Genomic DNA, 25,657 nt, shown 5'->3' with positions numbered 1-25,657 from the left:
AGTCCAGCAATTCCATCTCAAGATACTCTTGTTTACAAAGGAGCAGTCAGCTCCTCTGAAAATCAAATTTCCAATGAATAAGGACAAAGCCTTTGAAGAAGGGAGGGCAGAATTCCTTTGAAAAACTTGTATTGGACATGACTTGCTCCAAGATCTAAATTCTTTGGCGTAGGATTGGGCACAGAAAGCCCAGACCCCAATATCCCCAAAGTGTCACTCCTCAACTGGCTCACAAATCATACTGACAATGTCAATCCCATCTCCTTCTGCGCGTCAACTCCTTGGTGAAATTAGCTTAGGCTTTTTGTCCAGCATTTGCTATGAAGAACAGAAGATCTAAAATGAACAGCAGATCTCACAGCCTTCACGTGAAAAGAACTTTGACACCTCAGAAAACGAAAAACTCAAGAAATACTCCAGGCCAACCTTACCAGAAAGGTCCCAGTAAACTTTTTGAGCTGCAAGGGACATGGCAGTCCTTTTCATCAGCAGAGCACATAAAAGGCTGTGGCTGGCTGCCTAAAAATTACTTGCAGTCAAGAATATACAAGACAATTCCACAGTTCCTCAGCAAAGGTGAATGTTTTTTCTCATTAGCAAGTAAAATAATTCCTTCACCTTCTCTAATCATAATGTCAATACACAAGTGAGTGCAATTTGCACATGGGCTGCTAAATGTTCATGTAATTACTCAAGGTTAATCTAGCAGAAGATTAAACTGGCCACATCTGTTTCCAGGTCATCTCCTGGAGTGTCTCAGGAAAACATTTGCAAAACAATTATTCCATAGGCAACAACTATACATGGAAAATTTCTTTCCATCTTCCAAATCTGAGCTCCCCAAGTTCTGAATAACCTGCATTGTTCTTCCTCTGCTCTCTTCATTTGAAAATGCTCAAAAGAAAAGCTAATCTTCATTTTTAAAAGGCGATTCCTCTGTGACTGTTGCTCAAAATCCTCCATGACACTAAATAATGATCTATGTGCTTCTTTAATGTCCTAAGTAGAGAGCTGTGTTTCAGGGAGGGTGCAGTTAATCTGTGAAGTGAAACTGTCTGGAAATCAAAGTACCCTGAATGAGAGAGGAGGAGGAGGAGGAGAAACACCAAAGGTCTATGAACCAGAAATATCCATGACTCTAGAAATAAGGCTGTAAAGAGTTCACAGACTTCTCAGCTGATGGCGTTAACTGTTCTTTTATAGTAAGGACAAGTTTTAAAACAACTGCCTGAAGACACTGGACTGCCACAAACTGTTCCCATGTGTCCTTGAAAAGAAGTTGGCCAAAGAGTCATAAAAATCTTTGGTTTAAGGTTTGAATGAGCCCCTAAAGCTGGGAGAATTTTCAAGGGATTCTACAACACAAATATAGGGAATTATTTTTTTGCTTTCCCCCAGCTCTGAGAAGATAAAGGACAGAAACTGAACATTTCACTGAGAAACGGAGCCACAAACGCTGCACTTCAACTAGGGCTGTGCCCTGGTTCTGCCTCCTCTGCAGCTTATTTCCTAGAAATTGGGAGGCGAATGAACATGTACTTACGAGAAGGCAAATGCCACCAAGGCCCCACTGACCACAATGAAGTCCAGGATATTCCACAGGTCACGGAAGTAGGAGCCAGGGTGGAGTAACAGCCCCAGGTCAATCATCTTCAGGAGAAACAGAGGAAAAGAGTTTTAATAAAACAAGTACCAAATCAACACTACTGAGGAACAGACGCATGTCCTAAATCAAATGATCCTTAACAAACTCTTCTACAGGGCTCTACAGCAGCAGGGCATCGTCTGGGTACTTAGTCAAGATGCTCATCTAATAGGCCCTGTCAAAACCAAAGCTGAAGTCAATAAACCATCACCAAAAACACTAGAGACAGCAGCCCTAACTGCTACACAGGACTCTCTGCATAGACATACATTAATGTCTGGGAGCAGCAGTCTGTGTGTGCAACATCCAAACAGTTTGATTTCATTCTACCCCAATCTTACCATATTAGTAGGAGTTAACAACTGGCAGAGGATATTGCACGTCTGCACAAGACTGACCCCGTCCTTGCAATGCTGCTCAAGTTGAGTTTTGAAGTGCATGCTAGGTTTTACGTCATTTTCTGAGAGCTCTACACTGTCCATGAAAGGTTGCTTTTCTCACATAGCTTCAATTCCTTTCACTGAACAAAGGAAATCTGGTTTTTATTCTTCATCTCTTTTGCACCTTGCTCTGACAGTAAAAACTAACTCCATCACTACCCCAAGAATAAATCCTTACTTCATTAGTATTGTGCTTTCTGGAAAGTTACCGCCTCATGGTCTTAGCAAAACCTATCACCCTACTGAGTAAAAAGATAAATCCTCAACTTTTGGAAACATGACAGACCAAGAATCAGTTGTTATTAATATTCCTGGTCAGCATCAAAGGAAAAAAGGAAGAATCAGACATGTCTCAGTGAAGTCTATCGGCTCCTGTGTCCTTAGCCACGCACAGACATTTCTGCATCAGATACATTTCTTATCCTCTTACGCAACCACCTACTAAAGATATCCTTATTTTCCTTTATAAAACGGGAGATTAAAGAAAGCAGGAGAGCCGCTTCAGAAAGGCATCTGTTGTGCACTGTCTATCCCAGGAACAGCATTTGGAAGCAAGGCTTTCCACCACCACCACTTCTCCAGGCACCTCAGAGATATTTGCAGTGCTTCACTCTTTTTCTCCAGCTTCACAGAAGCAGATATGTAAATCTGAAAGGGGAGGTGAACCTTTCTGCTTAGAAACCTTCTTACCTTGATCACCATCTCAAAGGTAAAGACACCCGTAAATATATAATCCAAGTATTTCAGAGCCTAAATGGGAAAGAGAAACTCATATTAGGGGAGACTACACATTGAAACAAGCTGCACATGAGCAAAGAGTCTGTTCTAGCAACAGTCTATTTGCTTTAATAGGTAAATAACTCATGGGAGGCTTTCAAACAGTTTAGGCACAAACTTGCATCATCTGATTTAAACAGCAACATGTTTTCCAGTCCTTGCCAGACTGCCGTGTGCATGCCCATGAGTTGCTTCAGTTCACCTGCACGTATGGCAGCTTTAATAATTCAAAACTGGATATTTCAAATAGAAATATTTAAATATCCTTTCTAAAAGAGCTTATTCACCAGCATCTGTGTAGCAGCCTGGTTTTCCCTTCTGCTGTAGCTGATGATAGTGCTGTGAAAGACCTTGGGAGAGTAAGAGAGTGCTAAAATCCTTTTTGCAAAACTCATTCCCCAGTTATTAAGGATGAGGGACAGAGACTGCTCATAGCTACTTCAGCTCATTATTGACATGGGAATTTGTGGATCCTCCTCTGGAAAAAGCTAGGACTGACCAGATACAGAAGCAGGAGGCCAGGCCAGGCAATTCCTGCCCTGCCCTGGTCTGCCAGCCTGTGCTCTGAACAACTCAGTTCCTTAATCTATTGAAGGGGTGGATGAACACAGGCTTCTCAGCACGTATCCTGATAAACGCAATACCAGTCCATTCAAACACCCAGCCATCTCCTAAATTTCATACGGATGGGATCCATCTATTCACAGTCAAATTCATATCATTATACATAGTGAATGGGTATTAGGTCATTATAAACATCACATGATAGCGCAACTATTGACACTGAAGAGCCTCAAATCAGTCAACTGCATCTTGCAATTTCTATCATCTTCAGTTCTGTAAAGTGTCAGTTGTCCATGCAGCTGTAACTAGCTCTGTGAATGTGCTTGAGAGACAGACACCCAGCTGTCTGCCTTATGAATGCTCCTGAGCAGGATGCTCTCATGTTCAAGGTGGCATACTCCTACTTCTACTTGTAACAGCACCCATCTATGAAGATGCCAAATCTGGCTTGATATCCATGAACAAGTAGATTTGCTACTAATTCTAAGATATTGCTGCCATACTCTACCAAGTTAAAAAGCTGTATCTGGCTTTACATCCTTGGGCTCTGCTCTGGCAGGAGAAGGGGACAGTAGGACAGTGTCAGCCCTGGCTTGTGACTAGAGAGCCTTTCCCATTGCTGAATGATGTGTGAGATTTGCAGGCATCTTCCCTGTAACTCACACCAGCCATAAACCCAGTGATTTCCAAATTCTCATTTGGTTGAAGCAGTAGAAAAGGATGGGATTTGCGAACATTTTGATAGTGGAGCAAGCTAATTTGAGTATGCAGAGCTCCAGTTCTGCACTTGCCAGTGCACCGTGTTACCCTTTAGGGATAGGAATGGACATGCCTTGTGCAGAACTGCTGGGAGAAGCAGAACAACTTTATTGTGGCCATGTTGCTTGGTACTCACATCATTCCTTGGTGACTCCGCTTGGACAGGGTCTTCTGCAGCCAGAGCAATGCTGCTGAGGGCTATAACTATGAGGATGACCATCTCGAAATAGCGCAGGTTGACGATGTAGTGGAAAAGGCGCCGAATCCTGCAAACAACAGAAGCACTTAGGAGGAATACTGCAGGTCCTGGAATTCAAGTGCAGGGCTATGAAAGGCTGGCAGAAGGACAACAATCGTAAGGAATATCACCTAATATCAACATAATGAAATTAAAAAGTCTTCATATAAATCACAGCATGGTTTGGGTTGGAAGGGACCTTAAAGCTCATCCAGTTCCAATTCCTGTTACAATAATAGTAAGAAAATAGAAAACAGGATCAATGGCTTTAAACTTCAATTTGCAGCTGATCTATGGTGAGATTTCAAGTAAGACGTTTAACATTGCTGCGCTGCTCTGTACCCACTCTGCAAAGCAATGACATCTATCTAATTTCTATCTACCTGTCTATCTATCATCATAAGAGCATTGAGAGCTTTCAAGCATTCAGACTCAGTTTTGCAAATTATGTTTATATATCCCCCCCCCCCCCTTTTTTCACTTTGAACTCACAGGCTAAAGTCCTGCGAGTTCAAAACTAGGTTTGAAATCCTTTTAATACCAATAAATCCCTTTAAAATTGAGATATACACTACGCACTCAGACTCTTAGCTGAAACTGGCTTTGTGGCTATGAGTATTACTTCTACCAATCACTCCCTTGCCAAGCACCCCTGCCAGCAATTTATTCTAAGATAAATATGCCTTATAAGCTGCACAAATACTTTACAGTAATATATTTGATTGCTTTAACCTAATACTTTTCCCCTCAACAAATTGTGTCCAAGAAAAGTGACAAATGCTTCAATTTCCAAGAAATGCAAAACTCCTCACAGACTTCAGCTAATAACTCTTTCTGACCGCTATTCATCAATACTTAGGAGCACAGAGAACTCTGCAACATATTTGCCTGCTGAATAAAGGACTTACATTCTGACCAAGAATCAAATTACAGGTACAACTCACCAGCAACCTTGTTATCTGAGAGTGTAATTCAGTTCCTACATCACATTTTCTCTAAGCAAATATCTGAACAGTTAGAACTAATTTTTCACATTTACTGATATAGTCTTTTTCTCTGAATTGCTAATGGATTCAGAAGGAAAAAGAGTTACAAATACCAAGGAAACAGATTAGATACAAAACAAGATGAAAAAAAGTGCTTTTGTGGATCCCTGAACTCTGGTTATCAATCTGACAGGAGAAGATTATCATCTACATACTCCACAAATCCATAGACGTGAAAGCCAACATTTTCAATAACATTTGTAACTGTAATTCGTGAATCAAACTCAATTCATCGAAGGAATTACAAGTCCCTATTTTTAGATCTTCATTGTTCATAACCAGCAGTGAGATGCAGGAGCATTTGTAAAGTGCCAGTGGTTCTTGAGGAATCATTTTAGATGCATGGCGATAGCACTTGAAAAGTAGCACACTGCATTTGTGCTTCTCACACCATTTTTGCCCACTGGCAAGATCCAAGTCACGCATCCCTAGCAGGGATTGGAAGGGAGGGGGGTAGCAATAGCTGTTGTGAAAACCTGCTCCAGAAAGCTGAAAGCTAACTTCTCCCTTGACAAGTTAGGACCAACTAAAACACCCAAGAGGATCCAGCTGAATCTGCATCTTGCCCAGAGGAAGAAAACCAAGCTGCTGACGTTCCTGAAGCTTGGTCTTCACCTTCTTTTTTTCTCCGTGGTCCTGTGTAATACATCTCTCCCAGTGGACTTTGTGTTTTCACTGCAAGACAGGGAACTATCTTGCAGTGCAGCTTTTGGGGAGAAAACTGGGGAAAACTGCAAGGTGACTGAAACAACATACCAGCTCCTGGACTGTGAGATTCAGAAGGTCATAACTGAAGGGGCAGGTGGGAGAAAACAAGCAAACAGTGAAACTAAAGTCTTCATAGAAATCACAGCATGGTTTGTATTGGAAGGGACCTTAAAGCTCATCCAGCTCCAACCCCTGCCACAGGCAGGGACACCTTCCACTAGAGCAGCTTGCTCCAAGCCCCTGTGTCCAACCTGGCCTTGAACACTGCCAGGGATGGGCAGCCACAGCTTCTCTGGTCTTGCTGCTTCTCTGTCTGCCCAGTCCTCTCCTCAGCTCAGACCCTTATGGGCTTTGGATCACCCAGCTTTCCACTCTGAAATGCTGCCTTCAGCAGACATTTTACAGCCAATGCTCATTTTGGGGTCATTCTCCTTTTCTAACAGCTGGTGTTGAGAGATAGCCTCTAACTTCTCCCACTGATGAATTTCTTCTGTGTTCATAGCTGTATTGTCTTGGAGGGCTGTAGCCTAAACTATGTATCTGGCACTTGTTTCTAAAGGAAGTGTTCAGCCTGTCCACTGTCCAGGGGTGCTGGACTGTAGATTCCACCAGAGAAGCATTTCTGATGTCAAAGATGCGTACATAGAGCAGCCTGTTCTGTTCCACCAGCTGCACAGGCAGCCAGGATGTCGCAGTCCTGAAGAGCAGGGGGTGCAGGAGCACTCACTGTTCTCTTGAACCAAGGTGCTAAAGGAAGGGCCTGAGTTCCCCTTAGGCGCCTGAGCCTGCGGAGTACAACCTGAGACACCAACGTCAAGGATCTGCAGCAAGTCTACTTGAGCCGGAGAGAGACAATCGCATCTGCTCCTAGCAGATCTCTGGGTTGGCAGAAGTTTCAAAGCCCTCCATCGCCCCAAGTTACTGCTTAAAATGACTCACAGGCCTTCATGCTACAATTATTACAACTCCTGCTGCTCTTGTCTAGTCCTGCAGCCTTCAGAGTGACATACTCAGTATTTACAGGCTTTGAGTACAAAGCTCCCCATGAGGTACAGATGCCTGAAGCGGAAGAAATGCTGTAATCCCAACAGATCCCATGGGCGGTACGCTCAGCACTGGCAAATGAAAAACAGTCATGTTTTCCCAGAAGCTGAAGGTTTTCAGAGATGTGAGGGTCCTAGTACAGTAGAGCACAAATTCCAGTTGAGGAACCTGCAGGAATCTGCTGACATCAAAAAAGGCCCCCAACCAGTGTCTCCTGGTAATGTTTCTCCAAGTGGTGGTCGATGCTCCCACCTTTTATAGTGATACAACAGAGCAAATAACAGCCCATCAGCAGGGCGGTTCGGAAGAGTCTGTCTAAAGCAGCATCTTTTCCTTGTCCTACCAATATATTCCTGCAGAAAATCCCAGCTGAAAGACAGCAACTGGTCTGCAGCGTCCATAAGCTTTTATGTCATTGCCCAATGTGTTTGACTGGCAGAGATGAAGATCAAGCTGATGCTATTGCTCTGAATGCCCATGCCTGAAGTACCTGTAACCCATAATAAGTGGTATTACAGAGTCAAAGTACTTACGGATTTGTAGGACTCAGGATAAACATGGAACTGTAAGGCAAGATTGGTTTAGGCCCATTTTTTGTCAAGTCATCGACGTCTTTCTTCTCCTCTGTTTTACTTTCAAATTCAACGTTGTTCACTGAAATATGAATTTAAGGAAACAGAAACCAGAGAGTTAAAAATGTATCTTTACACAGCAGGCTGCCTGCAACAGCTGGATATGCAAACAGTGCAGCTGGGAAAGCAAACAGCCTTTGAAGACGTTGATTAAATGTGATGAACAATCATTTGATTATTATCACTGCTATTTACTACGCTATGATATACACTGCAATTATCTTCCTTAACTGCTGCACTGATGAGCAATAGATCAGAAATGGCCAGGAAATGAAGATGCCCAGTGCTGACAAACAAAGAAACCTTATACTTATTTCTACAAGAGCTGCCAAACTGGGGATGGAAATCCCATTCCAAATATCATACATTATTAGGGAGAGAGAAGCAGCTAGGGATCCTTGGGAAGAAAAGAGACAGTGAGTTTAACTAACTCCATTATCTCATATCTTCTCCCATAGATCAGCATTCATAAGCATATTGGCTTTTGAATGTGCAGAAGAGCAAATTCTTAGATCAGCTTCAATACTTTTGGGGTTAAATGCCGAACTTCCCAGTGTTAGGAAGAGACTTGGAAGGGATTTCTTGGAACCCTTAGCCCTGCGCCTGCATAGTGCACCCCAGTTTTGGCAGGGCTCCCCATGTATAAATGTGTCAAGCTCCATCTCGCATCAGGTTTTTCATTACATGAACCTCTTCTTTATGTTAGTTCTGAATCTCACTTCCAGAGGTTAAAAATGCATTCTCCAATTTCCATCATCAGTTTACTTGCTGTGGGTTTATAGGATAATTTGCTTAATTTCCAATGTATGAACTGGAAAACATTTTATACTACAAATTCTCTTGTTAGACAGATACGGACTTGTCTATTCATTCACAGCACTTGGAATCCAAAAACCTCCACCCACTTATAACGTGTTAGGTGCAGGGTTTTATTACTTTTTGTTTTATTTTGCAACAAAACGACACTTCATTGTGTGTGAGTGACATGTTCAATAAACTGCTTATTGCATCTGAAGTCAGATACCAAGGAAATGGCCAGGAAAGAGAGAGGCTGATAAATTGTGATTGACAGACACTCAGTATTGCAATATAGTAAAATTATCACTTCAGAAAAAGAAGAAATTAGGATGGTGGGGGGAGACCAGTCTCGTGTGGCTGACAACACAGTTAGAAAGCACATAGAGAAGCCGCCAGATTTTGGCTGTGCCTCTTGGAAAGCAGTGTCCTGACAGCCTGAAATCTGATGTGGACCTCTTGGATCTCACACTGCAATCCTCCTTGGCATTCCCAGGTCTCAAGACTTCCCAGGCTGTGCCTACACTGCCAGGAATGAGCCACAACCTGGTCAGAACGAGCTGGTGGCCGGGTGTTTGTAGTGCAGGTCATGGACACGGCGGTCTTGGACCATCTGTAAAACAGGGTAGATCCACACTGATAGACCCAATGCATGGAGCTGTGGAGAAGGACAGGTGAGGGTGGATCTGCTGAAACTGAGACACAGAGGACTGCAAGAAGCTCTAAAATTACTCAGCCTGCAGGAACCCAAAGCAGCAGGGTCACCCGATGGATGCTGTGGTAGCTGTGCTGCCACAAAAGACCTGCTGCTCCACAGTGGGCTCAGCCAATACATCAAGAAGTATGAATTTGGTCTGTGGGCTTGAATGCAGTGCCACTGCTTCCCATGCCCTTGTCTGAGGGGTCTGTGGCCCACCAGGCCTCTGGGGCACCAGAGGAACCATAAAACAGCACTGCTGGAGTTGGAGCTTGCAGCATGGCAGCTGAGGAAGGCAATAAAGCAGGACCTACTCCTGTGCTCAAAAGGTCTGCTGCAGTTGCTTGTTTTGCTGCACAGCTCTCAGTTACCACATTTTATTGTCTTTCTTGCTCCTTTTCTTATGTAAAGATGCATGAATGTGCTCTGGTTGAGCCACCTCCAGGGAGCCTGATGTGGTCTTTTCCAGAACCACCAGGTGACCCAGGAACGCCTTTTGGGTTCCTGCAGGCTGCATGAATTGTAGAGCCTGTATCAGCAACTTCTCCTATGCACCTATTGCAAGGATGGCCAGGAGATCCCCTTCACCCATCATGTGCTGATAGCTCCTTGGAAAGTCACCTTTTTCCTGGCAACTTCTTAGCAAAAAGCAGGGGGACAGAGGCACTCACTTGGTATGACAGTGGTTTCCCCCGGCGGGGCAGTGATGGTGACAGGGATGTTCACAGTGGTGGTTTTGTCCAGCGGTGGCTGAATCATCCGTGTCACGTTCTTCTGGTTGTCAGCATCTTCTGGCTGCTCCGGCACCTTCTGCAGGTAGGTGCTGGGAAGGGTGTGCACAGGGACACTCACACTTCCACTAGCCTCAATCTCACACTTATTCTCCCTAAGGTAGAAAAGCAGGTTTTGTTGGATATGGCCCAGGAAGAAGCCAGAGAACACATGCACACCTATGGAACATAGGTTCCATAGACTATTTTCTCCATGGAAGTCCTTTGCAGGAAAGTCACAGGCTGCAGGACAACCTACTGGTATCACAGTATGTGACCTGGTCCTCTGAGCCAACATTAAGAGGAACCATGCCACTGAGCATCACTTTATTCAGTTTAATGAGACTCAGAACCGAGCGTCGTAAGAAAAGACCAGACAGCACTTGCATGTAACAGTGACATTAGCTTTCCAGCTTCAGCTGGCTTCTGAATGAATTCTGACATTCTGCTGTTTAATGTTCTCCTGAGACCTCATTTTAAATATGGTGACTCTCTTTCCCAGTCCTAAACCCCTCTGTAATGTTGCTTTATGCGGCTAAACAGCTTCTGCATTCCTCTGCAGCAGTAGCTCTGTTTCAGTGAGGAGGAAAGTGAGCTTGTGCACATGATCAAACTAAACAGTATGCAAAGTGTTTTGAAATCCATCTGAAAGGAGGATAATATAGACAGGAAAATTATTATCTCAGTGCCACTCACAGCTCTCCACGGTGACATGAGCGCTATTCTAAAGGATCCCAGTGAAATTTCTTTTCCACCAGACTAATAAAGCTGAAAAGGCAATCTATCCTTCTTTATTAACTACTTTAAATGCTTCGCGAGTACAATTTTTCTCACTTGACTTACATAAGAATTAAACCAAATGGGGTACATCGGTGTTCTTAATGAAAGAAGCCACTTGCTGTAACAATTGGTGATGCAGCTGACAGGTTCATCATAAAATAGTAAAAAGAGAACCAAAGGACTATAAGCAAGACTGGATGCTATTTAAATATCTGTCCCACAGAAACTTCCTTGAAATTCCCTGCTCCATGTTATGTGTCCTAGAGGGTCTGATGGTATTTACATCAAGGATATTCCTTTACACAAACCTGAGCTATTCTATGGTCCATCATGGACCGAAACCACCTTTGGGAGCCTCTGGCATTACTGAGTGAAGCAAAACAGACCTGCAGGTTGTGGTGGTAGCTGGCGTGGGTGCGAGAACAGCAGGGAACACCTTGGGAAGGGGAATAAATAATTCCCTGAATCGTGTCTGTGGTCTCGTGGCCCCTGAGCTGTCCCAGGGACAAGTCTAACCATGCAGCACTCACTTACTTGGGCTGATGATTCCGGTGCTCCTTCTCGCCAGCCTCCCCCTCCTTCTCCCCGTTCTCCTTCTCCACTGAATCGTAGGTTGACAGCGCCCTGTTCCTGAACCTGTGCCGTCTGTGAGGCTCTTCTCCGTTCTCGCCCTTGGACCCAGGCTCCCCTTCCCGGTTCCCAGACCTCGACCCTCCCCGGTGTCGGGAACGTCGCTCGCTCCTGGCCCCGTTGATTGTCCCATTGCCTTCCTTGCCTTGCCGGTCGGCAGAGTGCCGGTGAGGCCGGTGCCTGCGGTGCTCCTTCTCACCACCTTCATCCACCGAACCCCGGCGATGGTGCCTCTTTCCCCCCTCCTGACCCCTGTTCCGATCACTTTTCCCTTCCTTACTTCCCCCTTCCACCTCCTTGCTGCGGCTCCGGTGCTGCCTGTGCCGCTCCTCCTTATTGTTGACACCAGGTTCCCCGTTCTCATCCTTGGTCACATCACCCTTCTCTTGCTCTCCCAGTTTGTCTTTATCCCGATGTCGATGGTGCTTTCGTGGAGGTTCTGTCCCATCACCAGAGCTGACTTTGGTCTGCTCCACCTCCTGCACATCCACAGGACTCAGCTTGCTGATGTTGTTCCTCCCTTCGCTCCTCGGCTCTACCACCAGTGGTCGGTCCAAATGAGTCTTCATGTCCGGCCTGATGTGAAGGGTGGTGGCATAACGCACCCTCTCCTCTGGATCCAGCTCGTTGTACAGCGCCTCGCAGCTGGCTCGGAAATTGTGCATCCGGATCTGGCTGGTCCTCTGCTCCCAAACAGACTTGGATTTGGAGGAGTTCTGCTGCTTGCTGAGGAGGGGAGGAAGGTGGAAAGTTAGTATCCAGCTTTGAACTGATTCCCTAAAAACAACCAAAAATACAAGAGGAATTTTTCAGCTGAGAAGGGGGATTAGAGGGTTGAGCCAAAGAAATTATAGGAATGGAGAGAAAATGGCTGGCGGAAAACATGAGCAGGGAAAGCCAGCAGGATCATCAGTGTTAGTTTGCCCCCGCACATGTTAGGCATTATGGAACAAGCCCTCTGGAAAGGAGTTATCTTGGCTTATAAAACAAGGCCATCCCCTTTGGAAGTGTCAGGTACAGCCTGAAGGGTTAAAGTCTCTGCACACATCATATAGCACAGCCAGCGCTTTGAAACCGCCTACAAGGCTTCCCACAATTAACAGCACCTCTGTCCCCACCTGGAAACATCTGGATGAGCAAATCAGCAGGTGAAGAGAAATTAGATTGGCAGGAAGAGCAAAGAGAAATTAAATCTGTCCCTGAGCATCAAAGCCTGAGCTGTTCTGTGTATTGTGAAAAAACCCCAGCGATGGGGAGAGTCACACATCAGTGCAGATATGATGAGAGCACCTTTATCCCATGAGAGAGTAGCTCTTTTTTACGTCTGCCTCCTGTTATGCTGAAGATACCTCTGTTGGCATAGCCTTAATGCTTTAATTCCTCAACACAGCTCTTGGTTTCTGATCACCACATGCAAATGGGTCATCTCCCTAAGCCAACACAGGCAGGGAAGGCTGTTTTGCTTTCCTCCTAAAGACTGCAAGTCAAATTCTGCTTTTGCATAAACCCAAGCTAAACCCATTGGCTTCCAGGGTGGAGTTCTGCATTTAGCTGCATGGAGGTCCAGGACCCATTTTCTTCCTTAATGAAACTTCCTCTAACAAAGACAGGAAAATCATTCTCCTTCCACCAGCCTGCTTTGTTGTCTGCCTTTGCCACACGAGTCTGAGCTCCGCAGCCGGAGGGGCCGCGTGGGACTCCAGCACTTAACACACACCCCACAAGGGAGGCAGATGTATTTTCCTGACGCACTTTGTGGGCTCCCCTGACAATAGGAGAAAGCAGCTCCTGTGCGTGTATGTGCTGATTTGGACTGTCAGGGTCTGTCACTGTGCACAGACCCCGGGGGAAGCAGCGCTCATGTAGCACAGTGGGAGCTGTCAGAAATGCTTCACATCTCAGAGCTCTGCTGGGGGATCACTTCTTTACCAAAGGTGATGCTGCCTGGCTCTGCTAAAGAGGCAGAAACCTACTTAACCACTCTCTGCAGACAGGAAGGGCACCCAGGCAGGTGTGAAGGCATCTGATTTAAACCAGAAATCACAGAGCTAACCACCAAACCCACAAATCTACATTCCCCATTCTCAAGAGGCACATTCCAGACTAATTTACCAGCAGCTGAGTGCCCCATTTACACCACAGCATAAGAACTGGTGTCAAAAATCACAGTTCTAAATGTAAATTATACCAGAAGGTACTGAGGACATAGCTTAGAGCCCCATGCACCAAATATCACACATCAAATGGAGAACAAGCCCATCATTAGGGAAGAGCACCCCCCAAGCTGTCCTAGTGACCCCTGACACAAAACTGAGCAACCTCATCATAGTGTAATTTGCCATTTCTTTTTGGTTCTACATTATGAAAGATTACCATGTTATCACCCAGCAACAGCTTTATTTGGGTTTAGAAGGAACTAATGAGTAAACATGCAAAGCCTCTGACTGCCCAGACCTGCTGCCCCATGCAAGGATTTCCCATGAGGAGCTGTTATTTGCAGCTCTTCATGGTCAGCACAGATGGGCACAGAGAGTTGAAGGTGCCTTAGATGGGCATCCCAGGATGTCCTGTGCATCCTCCAGGATGGGTGGGTGCCTTGCTCTGCAGTGCTCCAGATCTAGCACTGCTTAAACAAACCGGGCTGAAAAATGAACCTCCTCTTTAGCACACAGGCTCAGGGAAACAAGACAGCTTAGGGACAGGTCTGTGCGTGCCCAAGTGCTGCCTTGGCACAAGCCACCAGATGCATTTTCTCTTGGAGGATATTTCTCACTTCATAAAGAAAGTCCTTGGGGTGGGGACTGGCTTCTGGTTTGTGAGCTGAACTCACAGAGTGAGCTGTCAACATTGAATAAATACCTAGGAATAACAAGTTAGAGCTGGGAAACTGCTCTTCTGCTGAACAAAGCCTTCAGTTGATCTGCAAACCAAGAGCACGGAGAAGAGCACAACTGCCTGCTCCCCATCCCCTGGGCTCTATTTCCATGGGACAGGCACCACGCAGTGGTGGGATGCAAAGTCCCAGCCTCCCTGATGGGACTCTCCAAAGTAGAACACACAATAAGCCACCAGGCAACTTTTCCAGGACACAGCCTCTCCATAAGTGTCTGCACTGAGCCCATCAAAGCCAAGATATAAAAGAAAACCTCCTAAATCAGCCTGGATGTGGTGAGGAGGAAGGTTGAGGGTGCAAGGTTGGTACTCATCACAGTGCGGAGGAGACGCTCAGAATCTGCTAGCTCTGACACAAGATGTATCATTTCAGGATGGGTTTTAGTTGTGTTTCAGTTGTGCCAAGAACATAAATCAGCCTTTAAATTATATCTGAGGTGCTAAAGCTTCCACTCTACCTCACTCATAGCGAACTGAAAGGTGCTGACAGGTACATACACCACTGAGAAACTGGAGCAACCAAGTAATGCTCATATTAGCAAAACCTATTTTGCCAAAATCCTTTCCTTAAAACAGACACTGACATTATAGACTTAAATTTCTCAGCATCTAGAAATGAGATGCATCCTTAATGTTGACACAAGTAGCAGAGGTGACTGCCAAAAGACTACAACACATGGCCACCCACTGCTTTGGCTACTGACAAGCTGAAGAGCAGGAGGTTCAGAAGTAATGCCTTCATCCTTTCTGCTTTCTATGTGAAAAGGCACCAAAAAAAGGAAGTAAATCAGAAAATATCTGAAGCACAGTAAAAGCACTACCAGGAGAATATGCAGCCTGCCTGCAAGCTCATTATCCTATTCAAACCAGTCAAGAACATCAGGAGCAAGTGACATTGCACATAAAGTCTGCTGCAGGAAATGGAAGTAAAGCAATGGAGCAGGTTGGTCCCTCTGGGGACAGTGTTTCAGGGTTTTGGGAGCCAAAGCAGCAGCAAATGGAAGGAATGTGTTATCTCCCTGTCCAACCTAATCTGACTCTTGCTTTCTACACGTTCTCACCACAACGGGGCATGGCCATATGTGACAGCTTCTCCTCCCTTGTTGCTCTGCTGTAGCTCTTTGCAGAGAAGAGCTTTTGAAGTTATTTATGGCCCAACAGGATGTCACTTTGAAACAAAACCTGGTTTCATTACAACTGCCTATCTGTGAGGATATGGTGTCTATGCACACAACACAAAGTATTGCAGAACAGATGGGAAAAAAGACAGGGCAAAATCATTTCCTCTGCTTCCTCTAGTGTTAGGTCCACATAATTATTGACCCTGCGTGAACTGGAGCAGACACGAACCATCTCCAGTACAAGCATGATAAGCTGCAGCACAGCTTATCCACAAACTGATAAAAAATGAGCCTCTGTGATAACAAGTATTTTTTCCAGAAGAGAAAACTACCTAATTATGAAGCCAACTCCTTATCTGAAATCCTGTTCACTGCTTGCATCTTAAAATCCTTCTGAATCTATTCAGAAAGTGGCAATAATCACTTCTGATCTACAGACATAATACAAAGATGAATGCTAATTCACTTTATAATTACCCTATTTTCTGTCTATATAATGTCTGGAACTCTTTGAAGGCTATTGGCCATATACTCAGTTTTCAGTTCCTGTAAGCTTGAAATGCTGTAGCAGATATTACTGCTAATGTGCTTCCCTGAGTAGCTTCACTGCTTCTGCTTGGATTAAGAAGCCAGCAGTCAAATAACTCCTGCCTGGGGCTATAAATAAAACCATACAATTCATGTAGAATCAAATAAATTCATATTAATGAATCAGTGACTAATGTTGGTCTTAAAAAAATACAACCAGTCACTGTGTAGATTGTTCAAAAACAGAAAGCGTATTTTTAGTCATATTCTAATCTTAGGGTATTCCTTAATGAGTAAAGATGTTGTTATCATAACCTTTTAAAGTGCTGCTTCAGTTAATGGCACTTTGCTTCCCAGAACTACTGGTTTAATCAGCTACATAAATGCAATCCTTCAAATTTTGCTTTAGTAAATAATGAAAGCTGACTCTGAACATCATAATTTGATGTTAAAAATACCTACATTTTAGATTGTGGGCATGAAAGGATATTTTCTGATTACAGATGAAAGGGAGTTTCTTTCTAAAATACAGTTTCAACCAAACATGCAATGGAAAAAAACCTTTCCTCTAAATCATATTTTCTGTTCATAAACTGGGAGAAGCTCTCTCCACGTTTCAATTTTCCACTTGGAAAAACAAGGTAGCATTTTAGTTTGGGGCAGGCACGCACAAAGCAGAATGGTTTATCTCTGTTTGGTTTGATAACACAGGTTTTTTTCAGATGAACTCATCAAGAGTGTTTAAATTTGCTTTGCCAGTGACCCCAGGAGTTGCTGCTTGGATGCTTTGGCACCTTCTCTTCTTTATGAGCTCCATGTCCCAGCTGAGCTCTCCTGGAACATGTACTGTGCCGTCCCACCAAGCTGGTGCAATGGCGTGCATCAGAAATGCCACCACCAAGAGCTGCTGCAGAAACCACTGATCAGTCTTCTCCAATATTATCCTTAAATTTGGTTTTATATATATATATATACATATCAGATTTTTTTATACTGAAGTTTCCCAGAAAAAAAAACAAACAAACAAACACATTTTCTTGCATAATATTTCTCTTAATGTCTATTAGCTAGAAACTAGATTTTGAACATGGTCTAAGCCTAATACAATGCTGGCTGTGTATCACACCCTTATGTTCAGAAACTTGCTACTGAAATCTGAAATGCCTTTCAAAGAGATACCAACTACTTTGATTGAGAAAGTTCACTAAATCATTGAACCCCAGCCTGGTTTGTGTTGGAAGGGACGTTAAAGCTCCTCCAGCTCCAACCCCTGCCACGGGCAGGGACACCTTCCACTAGAGCAGCTTGCTCCAAGCCCCTGTGTCCAACCTGGCCTTGAACACTGCCAGGGATGGGGCAGCCACAGCTTCTCTGGGCACCCTGTGCCAGCGCCTCAGCACCCTCACAGGGAAGAACTTCTTAGTTATATCCAACCTAAATCTACCCTCTTTCATCTTAGAGCCATGTAACATTCATCAAAATGCAATATTTTGATATTTTCTTTAGTATTATCATCCTCAGATTGAATTTCCACTCCCTCTACCTGCTCTTTTAGGCAATTTGGAGAACTGCAGATGCAGGACATGCGGACCACAGGTCTCATCAGGAGAAAGAAGCTGAGATGCCAGAGTGAGACACAGTTGAGCACTGCTGAAGGTCCTTCAGGAGCCGCTGAGAGCATGTCACTCATGATGCACTGCAAGCCCTTTGGCTGGAGTCTTTGGCCAACGCCGAGCCAGAAGGTTTCCAAGGTGTGTATCATAACACAGCTCAAGAAAGACCTAGCACTTTGCTACCACTCCCATGAGGTGTCCATGGCCACCACCTCCAAAGAGCAGCAGAAATCATTGTATGCCACTGCTTAGAGTTTGAAGACAGCTGAGCCACTTGTTTTCATACGGCTCTGAAGCAATGTGAAGCTAGCCAAGCCAAAGCTTCCTGGTGTTATGTTATTGTAATGGAAGTTTTACTGCTTTCAGCTTCAATTTTTTCATAACAGAGTAATTTCACTCAACCATAACTCACCATCCTGCGTGCTGTTCTCTATGCCTCTAATAAGAAAAAATTCCTAATTGTTTTCCATAAAATAGGACATCACATACTAACCCCAGATGGTTTTATGCACATTCTTATCTTGAGAAAATGCCAGAAATTGTCTAATCTAACTCAAGCTACACTGCTATCATTAGTCACAAGATCGCTTTTCAGACCTTACAACTTCCTTGATATTGCAGCTATGAATTGTGATCAAATAATTGCATCCTCAGCAGTAAATAACAGGCTCTTTAACAGAAAGAGGTACAACAAAAATATGGAAGTTAAAAGCCACATCACTATGGCCCAATTTAATGAAAAGCACACCAAGGTTAAATACGTGAAACCAGATATTCTCCTAAAATCCAGCTAAATTACATTTACTTTGTGTTTTGCCTCTGAAGTGTTCAATCCATGCTCTCCAGAAGACATTCTGACAAATCACAGAATCATATTGTAGAATGGTTTGTGTTGGAAGGGCCCCTAAAGCTCCTCCAGCTCCAACCCCTGCCACAGGCAGGGACACCTTCCACCAGAGCAGCTTGCTCCAAGCCCCTGTGTCCAACCTGCCCTTGAACACTGCCAGGGATGGGGCAGCCACAGCTTCTCTGGGCACCCTGTGCCAGCGCCTCAGCACCCTCACACGGTGCCTAAGAGCTCATCTCAGTCTCCCCTGTTTCAGTTTAAAGCCATTCCCCTTGTCCTATCACTGCAGTCCCTGATTAAGAGTCCCTCTCCAGCATCCCTGTAGCCCCTTTCAGATACTGGAATCTGCTCTGAGGTCTCTTTTGCAGGCTGAACAGCCCCAACTTTCTCAGCCCATGAAATAAGCTGCAACGGCCCAGACTAGACTCTGTAGGGACCACAAGCATTCTGTAATGATCCCACCGTGAACTCCAGACTCTTATGAAAACCCAGGACTAAACACATCAGGGAATGAAGTCACAACCCCCTTTTGTGCATGATGAGGATGGAAATGAAGCAGATAGGCCCAGACAGTGAATATACAGAAGCAACCGATAGAGATCAAGAACAGTTTGGGTTCTTGGATGGTGAATGACACATTCATTCTGGTAGAAGATATTGAAGCTTTCTCATTTCCCTCTGTACGCTATCAGGTCATCTACAGCTGGGTGGATGCAGCAGACACGTGCTGTGATGGTCTGGGTGGGAAAGAAAGTGCTGCTCAAAGAAAACCAAGTTTTGTTCTGGCAAAAAAAGATAATTTGTGGCCAATGTTGGTATTGAGCACTTATGGAAATAAAAATCCTCAGGTTGTGAAACACTGGGGTTTGCTTTATTTATCAATCTAGAAAATGCCTTAAGAATATGTCTAGTTTCATGTCCAAGCAATGACTGACACCTCTGGACCCCATTAGAAATAATAACCAGTAGCAGTGCAAAGAAAACCTCAAGTTACTGCACCACTTTGATTTCATCAGCAATTGCAATATAAGGATTTATATGAAAATTCAACATCCCAGAACTCTTAAATTCCTACTACTGTCAAAATACAACATAATTATTCACTTAGCTGTGTGTCATCCCCTATGTACATATACATTAGTCACCAATTGCAGTATGTATCTTAGATAAATGCTGATCTTCTTGAAGTAATAGAGCAGATCTGTATTTAACTACCCCTCCTCAGTGAATTAAACATGTATTTTGCACTGCTTGCACTGCTTGTATCACAGATCTTATAGCTTGAAAGGCTGGAATTAGCACAAGAAAATTACTTCTCCTTGATTATTTAAAGAAACTAGCTCTGATGTTTTGTCTTTGGTTTCTTACCCATGTACAATTATTAATATTTTTAATAAGCAAATGATAGGGGAATAAAACCCAACGCTTTATATCTCAAAACATTTCTGAGTGAGCTTTGTTCTTTCAAAACAAATGACCATGGCTTTGCAGATCCTTTTCTTAATGATATTCAGGGCCCAAAGTATTTTCTGCTGTTTGAGCAACCCAAGGGAGAAAAAGGAATGGGGATATTTTTGCACCTTTTACAAGCTCTTTTCTATCAGCAAAACTGTTCAACTTCCATCTGTGCCCAAAAATCACACCATTTATCTATTCAGTGTAATTACAGCAATAGCACTCCCAGTGGGTAGAAACAAAGTGGTATAAAGGCATCCTGAACCTATGCTAATATTCACCCAGGGAATGGGAGTCCAGAGCACCTGCATGGCCCTAAGAGGAGTTGTTCCAGTTTAGCTATTTGGATAGAAGATAAACCCCCACATTTCTAACCCTTACATTTATACTGAGTAAACAAGAACTTCAGGTGTCTTTACTCTGCAGGGAGCTTCTACTGCTGCTCTGTGATGGCTGGTACTTTTATACATTGTACATTGTAATGGGGTACAGTGATTTATTTAATCAAAACAGGAGGTATTGCTGGAGAAACGCTCTTTAGATACCCACAGTGAAGAGAATGCACGCTCAGCTCATCTGTCAAAACCAGCTCTGGTTTGCATAGGAAATTACAAATTACTGCCCAGACGGTGCATAGAAATGTTAAAGAGGAGAAGAATCCTCAGTTACAGCTTTTTGCAGTAAAAATTAATTCTGTTCAGAGACCAGATGTGAGTCATATCAGCAAAAAAAAGCCTCTATTATACTGTATTGCTGGTGGGGAGTTAGCAACAGACCTCAATGGCAAATGCCTCCAAATGCAGGCAAATGCCTCCAAATGCAGGCAAATCCTCCTTCCAAGGGGATTTTAGTAGCTGTGGTTTGATTTCACCTTCTTAAAAGGCAGCTCTGCCTATGGAAGTTTGGAAAAGGAACCAGATTCTTCATTCTTACAAGGCTTCATTTCTTATTGGGCAGACATTGCCTCCGACCAATTTAGTGCAACTTCCACTGGAGTGTTGGAGATGATGCAGCTCAGCACCTCTCCCCCATCACCACCTTTAACCATCACCTTCCTCCTGCCAGGGGTAAGGCAGGATAAGAGGGAACCAAAGAGCAATAGACCTCTCTCTGCACCTTTCTGCCTGTCAAGACACCATTGCAGCCAATAAATGCACTGCAAGAAGTGAGCCAAAAGCTGCCTTGGTCTAGTTTATTCCCCTAAATTTTCACTGTCCCAGCCCTGTGACATCTCAGACCTTAGCACATACAAGTCACACCTACTTTTGTTAGTTGAAAAAGTTCAGTCTTGGTCACAAGAAGCAAAGCTCACACATCATATCAACGTATTTTTAATACAATCATGTCTAAGAACCACCAGTAGATAAGGACCCTCAAAACACCCTGGGAAAAAGGAAGATGTCAGGAAGCTGGTGGAAAACATCTTTTGCTTCACTGTGCCTTTGGTAGCTGCTATGGTGCACGTAAGACAAACCCACACATGTTTGAATTGCACCTACTTGTCCCTTCAAAAGCATTAAAGAAGAAAGATAACATCAAACGGTAAAGGTATAACCCAAAGCCAAGACACTGAGATGGGTTGATGAGAAGCTGATGATGATTTCTGTTGTATTAGTCAGCAGGAGCAATGATATTTTCTACAAACCTGCATTGGTGTCAAAGCACACCCACGATTCACAGCAAAGCCAGCAAGATTTGTTTGTTAGGAAGGGGATAGAGTGAATGGAAGGTCTATCACCGTGTTCGCTCAACCACAGGTACATAGGAGTTTACTGAGTGCCTCATTTTTACCATATCTGTAGCTTTAAGCTCCAGCTCAAGGTCAGAGAGCACAGGCATACTCAGCCCTCTTATAAGTTTCCCAAAGATGCTTATGGAGAGTTTTCCAATTTGGTCTCACTTGGGTCCCATTTCCAGAAGTTTCTTTTATAATCCTTCTCAAGCTTTCATTTGAAGAGCACACTCATAGCTGGCCCACATTCTCCTATTGAACCATAAGTGCAAACACTGGTGGAACATCAAAGCCATCAGCCCAGTACATAATAAACACAGAGGACAAAAATACAAGTGAGAACAAGATGAACCACCAAATGAGGGCAGACAGGAGAAGAGGGAAAATAGTTAAGGAATAAACAAAGGAAAACAATTAAGGGGATGGGATTAAAATGAAGGAAGGGAGGAAAAAAATCACAGTCAATGTTCAAAACACTACAGAGTTGCTCACGATCAAATCACAAGCATTACTTGGCAATGTCGTACACCTTCCAGTCCTTCCACTGTATGTTGGTCTGGAGGCTTTCCACAATGATGGGAATGATTTGGGGGAAAAACAAGGAAGGGAAGTGAAGGTATCAGGAGAAGGGGAAAGAGGGAGGTTTATAAATATGGAGATAAAAATCCATGTACTGAATATTGTAACAGAGAGCAACTCACGGTGAATTTACGCTGGAGACTGACGAGCTGCGAGATACAGTACCTCGAGTTTGCTTTACAAAACTGCACATGCAAAAACAAAACAAACAAAGAAAACAAAAAGTGAGAAAACAAAAGGAAAAAAGAAATCAAAATAAAGAAGAGCAGAGGAACCATAAAAGACATCGGGAGGAGACTCATACAGGCTGTGTCCTATCGAATGCAGACTGCAGCGTGCATCTTGGTAGGAAACCAGGCAAGCTTCAGAAAGTGTGGAAGCCACAGACACACCACCTTCCAGTTAACAGGGAAATAACCAAAGAATCAAAAACAGAACTAAAAGGGGGAAAAAAATTAAAAGGTGAACCAAAAGCCACACAATGATATTAGGACTTTATGCCTCCATGTGCTATACTCACACAATCCAAGTCCTCCGTAGAAGTCATCTTTAGGACCTCAGCGTAGAGGTCCTTGTAGAAACAGGTGGTGGTTGCTATTACAGCTGTGCTGCAAATCATTATCTCCAAGTGGGAGCAGGATGCTAATTCCCACTGTGGCTCTGTGACATGAGGAAGAAGCCTTAGCACAGAGAAAAGCATGGGCTGGAGGGAGGAACCTGGGGCACGTCCAGAGAGCCCAAATCCACCTGAGCCCCAGCAGCTGCTTCTCCTCTGTCTCTACCTGGGATTTGCTCTTCAGAGGCACCTACCTCTCTCCTCTAACAGGCATGGGGACATGCCTGAGCTCAGACTGTCCAAATGCAGCTCACTGTGCCGACCCCATAGGTCTGCTGGGCCTGACACATAGAATCATCGAATGGTTGAAAGGAGCCTGTTTCAGTTCGCAAGAAATTCTGTAGATTCTCCTCCATCGAGTGTTTGTATAAACACCCTTGTATGTGTGTGTGGGGGGGTTCTAAATATGGAAATCACTGGATTGCACTGGAAGAGTTTATTCTTCCTTTGGCAGGGAATCTACCGAAAAACAGGATTTGAAATATCTTGATAGATCTTGGCTTGAGGTGCTAATTTTTGCATTGTTATAAGAAATATTCTTTATAAATCTACATCATCCAGAGAACCCTCCCCAAGGCTGGAAATAGAACCCCTTCACCTCCTGAATATGCCTTTTCCCTCGCAACATTTTTTCTCCTGCTTCCATGAGGGTTTTAATCTGTTCACAACAAATACTAGCAAACCAGAAGGTTCATCTAAAATCTAATGTTTTTTGGATATACGTAGGTTTAAATATGCATTTACTTCAATTCCATGAATTATTCTGAAGAGAAATGTTGGCCCAGATAAAGGCTATAATACAACAATCCAAAAGTCAAGAAGCCTGGAATGAATATAAGAGAAATTATGAAAGGCATCATAAAAGTTTTGCTTGGAGCAAATAATCTGATGAACAGTCAGGTATTTTGTCTAAACTTTACTATTTCTACATTTGTGCAGTGCCAAATGAAATGGGAGCAGGACTCAAAGTGGAGTTGGCATGCCCTGCTTGTTTGCCAAGAAAATTGTTGTCTCCAGGTTGCTCCAGCTGGGGACCCCTTTACTCTCTGGCTGGATGCTGAACCCCCAGGTTATCAGCTAAACCCTGCAGAGAACAAACCCTTGACTGCATGAGTGTGTCAAGAGTAAGTAAGTAATTACTTGGGCAAAACAGGTGTAAAACTCATGATGGAGGAGAATGTACCCGACCTCCCTAATTTACCTGCAAGTCAGCACCAACACTGTGCAATACCTGTGGAAATTTGGCTTAGAATTGCTGAAGGCAGGATCTCAGCATCGCTTGGTAGGAGGCTTGAATGAACCTGTGTATCTATCCCTGCCTCACTTGGTGCAGTGCAGGATGAAGACCATGCCTGGATCTTGCCAAGTATCCTTGTAACCTGGCCAGCCTACATTATGCAAGTCCTGCAGCTCTCCAGGTTCACTCCTCTGCTCCCACTGCTGGAGTCTGCTCTTTTGAAACCGTAAATTTGACTGTATTTCTGCTGGAACTGCAGGGTGTAAAGCCACGAAGCACAGACAGCCTCCTTTTCCAATCAAAATGACACAAGTACTTGAGCTTTGCCCAGTGCTACTCACCATCCATGAGGGACAGAGTACAAGAGTGTCTTTAGGCGTAGCTGAGTCATTGTTACACTGACAGCAAGGGCAAAAAGGCAAACTAACAGAAGGAATCACAGTACCTCACACATCAACACACTTCAGGGGGGGAAAGGAAGGGAAGAAATCACAAGCCAGCAAGAGAAAAAGAACGCTTCTCCTAGTCTACACATCACCCAGCACACGATGTTTTATGGGTTGGGTGTTCAGGCACACTTCTTGCTGGGTCCTGTTGGCTACCGACAACCCGACAGGGATTTGGAAACAGACAGCAATATTCCCAAGACAGAAGGAAAATATGGAACCTCTGAGATGGAAAATGTCCTGGAAAAACAGAGCAGCTCCCCCCACCCACCCCTTTATCCCCAGACCTGTACAAAAGGGACAGACAACTCTGAGAGGTCACTGTGAAATGATGTGCCACCTTAGTTGTTCTTGGCACTTTGCTGGTGAATAGTCAACTTGCTCACATTAACAGGCAGTATCTACCTGTGGGTGTGCAACTAAAATGTAAACTGCTTTGAACAACCACGGGAGGGTCCAGCAGAAACCAGTCAGAGCCTGGAGAGAGGGAAAGGTCTTCAGAGGCTGGAAGGTTTTCCTGGGAAGCGCGGGTAACTTTGGAAAACAATAGTGGGCAACCCTATAGAATGCGTTTAAGTCTAGTGCCCACAGTGCACAAACTGTCTCTGCCACTGTCAACAAAGCTTCTTCCACTACATCTGGGAAGTTCTCCTTCCAACCAGAACTCACATCCGACACCCATACTTAAATATTTCCCTTGGGTCTGGCTATGACTGTAACCCATTACCACATGGAACTAAAAAGAAACAAACCAGTTTCACTCAGCATGACTTCAGGAAAATGACCTACAAATGGTTCCTACAAGTTTAGCAGTTGCTAGCTGTTGTGATTGTTGTTTTAAGGCTTTTCCCAAGAAAATCTGAAGAGGGCACTGGAAAATACATAGGCTCTGGGTGCCACGTGAGCTGCAGCCAGTGTCCTCTCCAGCTGGCCTGTTGGCCCATGCTGGGCTGGGTGTGTTTATTGCAGCCCCTTTTGTACGTGCCATTGGTGCATCTCTGGCTGGAACAGAAAGGTGGATAGGGAACACCAACATGGGGAGTTCAGGCTTTGGGTTAGGCAAATA

The 25,657-nt window shown here is 44.2% G+C and overlaps 1 protein-coding gene across 13 annotated transcripts in view; it reads right to left on the bottom strand.

The window, feature by feature from the left end:
- The window catches only part of CACNA1B (calcium voltage-gated channel subunit alpha1 B), a 297,887-nt gene that overhangs the window by 69,298 nt on the left and 202,932 nt on the right, over positions 1 to 25,657 (bottom strand). For 9 of the 13 annotated variants that reach the window (XM_057407342.1, XM_057407353.1, XM_057407354.1 and 6 more), the window contains 7 exons: positions 22,415 to 22,477; positions 11,430 to 12,251; positions 10,017 to 10,231; positions 7,755 to 7,875; positions 4,322 to 4,451; positions 2,776 to 2,835; positions 1,544 to 1,650 (listed from right to left, as the gene is read on the bottom strand). In XM_057407342.1, the coding sequence (XP_057263325.1) occupies positions 1,544 to 1,650; positions 2,776 to 2,835; positions 4,322 to 4,451; positions 7,755 to 7,875; positions 10,017 to 10,231; positions 11,430 to 12,251; positions 22,415 to 22,477 (1,518 nt within the window). The remainder of the gene's footprint in view (positions 1 to 1,543; positions 1,651 to 2,775; positions 2,836 to 4,321; positions 4,452 to 7,754; positions 7,876 to 10,016; positions 10,232 to 11,429; positions 12,252 to 22,414; positions 22,478 to 25,657) is intronic. The other 4 variants (XM_057407346.1, XM_057407348.1, XM_057407350.1 and 1 more) reach the window with 1 other exon arrangement.

Source organism: Pezoporus wallicus, unplaced genomic scaffold (genome assembly GCF_028554395.1).
Source record: "Pezoporus wallicus isolate ANWC-B61680 ecotype Strahan unplaced genomic scaffold, APGP_CSIRO_Pwel_v1 contig_8234, whole genome shotgun sequence".
In the NCBI taxonomy this organism is placed as follows: domain Eukaryota; kingdom Metazoa; phylum Chordata; class Aves; order Psittaciformes; family Psittacidae; genus Pezoporus; species Pezoporus wallicus.
The sequence above is the reverse complement of the archived record's forward strand: the minus strand, read 5'-3'. Positions and strand labels throughout refer to the sequence as shown.